Below are 5,218 nucleotides of genomic sequence, written 5' to 3' on the forward strand. Positions count from 1 at the left end.
ATTACAATATTTTTAAAAACTAACCATGTTTATTAATTTATTTACTTTATATATACACGAGTAAATTGTGAGAAGCGAGTACCTATAGTTACCTAGGGAATAGTGATGAAGATTAAAATTACTACTTACAATTATATAAATAGATACAAGATTTTTTTTTCTTAAACATAGGTATAGGAATTGGTAGTATAATACTTTATCTATTGTCACTCTTATAGGATCTTATTAAAAATGTAAGAAAAATAGGTATCCATTTAAAATCAAAGAAGATAAAAGATAATGTATGTAGTACAGTGTTTTTTTTTTTGCTTTAATATTGTTTTTGTAACAAAAAATAAATTCCAATAATTACAAAAAATTTATCTATCTGCCAGATTCAACTAATAAAAAGAATTTTGCCTCCATAGCATTTATATTTATAATTTATTAGCAATTGATAATGTAATGCAATGCAATATACCATATAAAGTTAATTAAAAGGCTTTTTAGATTACACTATTGTTCTAAATAGAGTTTAATTATTTTAATAAATAGTTTTTAGATAAGAAGCTTTCAAGTTAATGAAATGAAATTTATTCTAATTTTATTATTAAACTCTTATGAAGAATTTCTTTATATATTTCAATATTATTTTACTTCAGACTAGGTATTTTCATATTAAAATTATTTTTTTAAAAAAATAACTTCTCGATATTTAACGAAATTTAAGAAATACAAGCAACACGTATTTTCTATTTGTATTTGAAATTTATTAAGTTAAGAAATGAACGTACTCATCATTTTATAAATATTAAGTAATAGACTGTAATAAATAATTAAAAATCGAGAAAATGTATTACAAATATGATTTGGGTTAATTCCGTAAATTTATATTCACATGCAAAGTTTTGTTTTGGTATTGGATGGTTGTCTAAAATTATGTATATATACAAAATAAAAAATAAAAAAAATCACTTTTGTATATCTTGAGGTACACGAAATGTATATACGTATACGATGCCCCATTTCCATCTCTCGTTATGTATGACCACACAACTTTCGTCAGCACAAAACCCTAAACCCTAATTTAAAGCCAAGCCAAACAACCCAAACCCTCTCCTCTCTGACCTCCAATTCCTCATCCCTTGCTTCATACTTTCCAATTTGCCATGGCCGCCGCCACCGCCTTGCTCCGTTCTCTCCGCCGCCGAGAAGTTCCCACTTCCTCTATCTCCGCCTTTCGATCGGTACATCGCAGCTGCCTTTTTAGCATCTCTAAGTTGATACTTTCTACACGATTAATTTCACCTCTCTTTTTTCTGTGATGTATGCTGAATTGTGTTACGAATGTAGCAAATCAGTCTGTGGCTGATTTTATTCTTCGCTTAGCTGCTTAGAAACTATAGCTCTTCTTGTATATATTTTCTACTGATTGATTCTTAAGATCTCTCAGACGAGCTTCCTTATATTCCGCTTGTGTGCTAAAAAGAAAAAAAAATCAACTCTTTGATATTACGTACTGCTAGATCTTGGAAATTAACGGTTTTAGAAAGGTTTTGAGAACCGGACTTACGTGATATTCCATTTTTATAGAAGATTGAAGCATATTTTACTTTGATATTATTGCCTTATGTATTGGCTCGAAATTTTGCTAGATTTTCTGTGTTTTTCTGTGTAACTGACTTCATTTTTACTGATGGATGCTGTTGCTTTGTTGTATCTGTATTTTTTTTAACCATAATTGACAAATTTTGAACTGCTTATATATTTAGGACCTACACAGTACATGAAGTTATAAACAATAGTTGACATTATGTCGTCATTTGTAGAATAATGATGGTTGGACTTGTGTTAATCATACACATGGTGAACATTAATCAGAAGGTAATTTTAATTTCTTTCGTATGGTTGTGTACAGTTGACAAGTGGCACAAAGACATCGTATGTAGGTCACAAGTGGGCTAGTTTGTCTCGACCATTCAGGTGCAGTTTGCCATTCCGTTTTTTTAGTTTTCATACTTATATATATAGAGACAGCTAGTTGTCTCAAATTTATTCATTGTAAAACTTCATCCTCACCGCAGTTCAAAGCCTGCTGGTAATGATGTCATTGGAATTGATCTGGGCACTACCAATTCATGTGTTGCTGTTATGGAGGGAAAGGCAAGATTTTCTCTCTTAATTTGTTTGGACATGTTTTCATTGTTAATGTCTGTGCTGGCTAACAGTTATGACATTTTCAGAATCCTAAAGTCATTGAGAATTCTGAAGGAGCTCGAACAACACCATCAGTAGTTGCCTTTAACCAGAAAGGGGAGCTTCTTGTTGGTACACCTGCCAAGCGTCAGGCTGTGACTAACCCTACAAACACTCTTTTTGGAACCAAGCGAATGATTGGTAGGCGGTTTGATGATCCTCAAACCCAGAAGGAGATGAAGATGGTACCATTCAAGATTGTTAAGGCACCCAATGGAGATGCTTGGGTTGAAGCCAATGGACAGCAGTACTCTCCCAGCCAAATTGGTGCTTTTGTTCTCACCAAGATGAAGGAAACTGCTGAATCATATCTTGGAAAGTCAGTTTCAAAAGCTGTAATCACTGTACCAGCTTACTTCAATGATGCACAAAGGCAGGCAACAAAAGATGCTGGCAGAATTGCTGGTCTTGATGTCCAGAGAATCATCAACGAGCCCACTGCTGCCGCACTTTCATATGGGATGAACAACAAGGAGGGTCTCATTGCAGTTTTTGATCTTGGAGGTGGAACTTTTGATGTGTCCATCTTAGAGATTTCTAATGGTGTTTTTGAGGTATTAAAACTTGTTATTCTGTGCCTTTCTTAACCTGTCATTTGGAATAATTTTATAAATTCTTATTGATAACATTTTTTGTGTCCAGGTGAAAGCAACAAATGGTGACACCTTCTTGGGAGGAGAGGATTTTGATAATGCTTTATTGGACTTTCTAGTGAATGAATTCAAAAAATCTGAGAGTATTGACCTTTCAAAGGATAGGCTTGCCTTGCAGAGGCTTCGGGAAGCTGCTGAGAAAGCAAAAATAGAACTTTCTTCAACATCTCAAACAGAAATCAATCTTCCTTTCATCACTGCCGATGCATCTGGTGCAAAGCATTTGAATATCACATTGACTAGATCCAAGTTTGAGGCTTTAGTAAACCACTTGATTGAAAGGACAAAGGCACCGTGTAAAAGCTGCTTGAAGGATGCTAACGTATCTATCAAGGATGTTGATGAGGTTCTTCTTGTTGGAGGGATGACCCGTGTGCCTAAAGTCCAGAATGTGGTTTCAGAGATCTTTGGAAAGAGTCCTAGCAAAGGAGTAAATCCTGATGAGGCAGTTGCCATGGGAGCTGCTATTCAAGGTGGTATCTTACGCGGAGATGTTAAAGAGCTATTACTCCTCGACGTCACTCCACTTTCTCTGGGTATTGAGACTCTGGGTGGTATATTTACCAGGTTGATCAACCGTAACACCACAATTCCTACGAAAAAAAGCCAGGTAGTCTTTAAACATTGTCTTAGACCACTGCATTCTACTTTACAGTCCCCTTGGTTAGTCTTCTCGTATTTTACATTGAAATCAGGCAAATATATGCTTAATTAAAGGTCTTAAATAAAGATTTGCAAATTAAAGAGCTTAAATACTACACTTATTTTACCCAATTTTGTAATTTTAGATGTTTAGCCGTTTGATTTTGTTGCTATTAGGTATAGTCTACTTCTGACGAATGTGATTATTGTTTCAGGTGTTTTCAACAGCAGCTGACAATCAGACTCAGGTTGGTATCAAAGTTCTACAAGGTGAGCGAGAAATGGCTTCAGACAACAAATCGCTTGGAGAATTTGAGCTTGTTGGCATTCCTCCAGCCCCAAGAGGTATGCCTCAGATTGAAGTCACATTTGACATTGACGCCAACGGGATTGTTACCGTCTCTGCCAAAGACAAATCCACTGGTAAAGAACAGCAAATCACCATCCGATCATCTGGAGGACTCTCAGAAGATGAGATCGATAAGATGGTCAAGGAAGCAGAGTTGCATGCTCAAAAAGACCAAGAAAGGAAGACTCTCATTGACATTAGAAACAGTGCAGATACAACCATCTACAGCATTGAGAAGAGTTTAGGTGAATATAGAGAGAAGATTCCAAGTGAAGTGGCCAAAGAGATTGAAGATGCAGTATCAGATTTGAGAACGGCAATGGCAGGGGAGAATGCTGATGAAATTAAGGCAAAGCTTGATGCAGCGAACAAAGCTGTTTCCAAGATTGGAGAGCACATGTCAGGTGGTTCTAGTGGTGGTTCCTCCACTGGGGGTTCCCAGGGTGGTGACCAGGCTCCCGAGGCGGAGTATGAAGAAGTCAAGAAGTGAGATATTTAAGGCATGGTTGCTTTTGTTTCTTCCCATTAATCATCACATAATTGCAAGAATACAAGTTTACTTTGTATCTAATGTTGAAAAAAAGCCATTTTTTTCTAGAAGGCTCTTGATTTGTAGCACTTTTGGAGTCCGAACACGGCTGCTTGAATAACGATATCGAATTTTTTGCATAAAATTAGTTCACTATTGTGATTTTCTATTGCTAGTGGTTGCACTTAGATTGGCTATTTGCACTTAGATTTGCATTCTAACGCCCTCGTCACACTTTATTTATTCCGTTTTCGTTGTACCTTGATTTAGAGTAGCAGCAGCAGCTGGGGAGTTTGAAAACTTAAGGATGATTAGAATCCCAATCTGAAATCTTCAAAAATTGTGGTCTCTTTTCTCGTTCAAAATGATAGACATCTTTCAGCTAATATGAAGGTCACCCTAAGGTATCTTAAAATTCGTCAAATAGGGGTGTCAAAATGAGATATTGCAAACCAACTTTCGTTAAGTGGAAAAAATTCAAGTTTGTTAAACATGGATAAAATTGAAGTTAATTCACTTAATTTGTTGGTTAAAAAAGTTTGAGTTGGGTTGAAGGTGAGTTAAGGAGTAACTTATTAATATCAATTATTTATTATTTTTTTATAAGTTTTTTTTATTGTAATTGGTTATTACATTTAATTACCTAAATTGATAATTTGATTTTTTTTAAATATTGAAATATTATTTAATAATATTTGAATAATTTAGATGTTTAATTTATTTGTTTATTAAATTATATAAACTAAAAATTTATTTTTTAATTATAATAATATTTTATGAAAGTTATTTAATTATATTATAGAAAATGAG

At 34.4% G+C, this 5,218-nt stretch overlaps 1 protein-coding gene across 1 annotated transcript; it reads left to right on the top strand.

Moving 5' to 3' along the window:
* The first annotated feature begins 1,010 nt into the window (after window positions 1–1,010).
* Window positions 1,011–4,553, top strand: LOC108319417 (heat shock 70 kDa protein, mitochondrial). The gene is made up of 6 exons (XM_017550550.2): window positions 1,011–1,226; window positions 1,898–1,962; window positions 2,064–2,142; window positions 2,223–2,789; window positions 2,878–3,498; window positions 3,746–4,553. Exons 1-6 carry the CDS (start codon window positions 1,149–1,151, stop codon window positions 4,367–4,369), a joined length of 2,034 nt encoding a protein of 677 aa, XP_017406039.1. The 5' UTR covers window positions 1,011–1,148; the 3' UTR covers window positions 4,370–4,553.
* The last annotated feature ends 665 nt before the right edge of the window (window positions 4,554–5,218 follow it).

The sequence above is a fragment of the Vigna angularis genome, chromosome 1 (assembly GCF_016808095.1).
Source record: "Vigna angularis cultivar LongXiaoDou No.4 chromosome 1, ASM1680809v1, whole genome shotgun sequence".
In the NCBI taxonomy this organism is placed as follows: domain Eukaryota; kingdom Viridiplantae; phylum Streptophyta; class Magnoliopsida; order Fabales; family Fabaceae; genus Vigna; species Vigna angularis.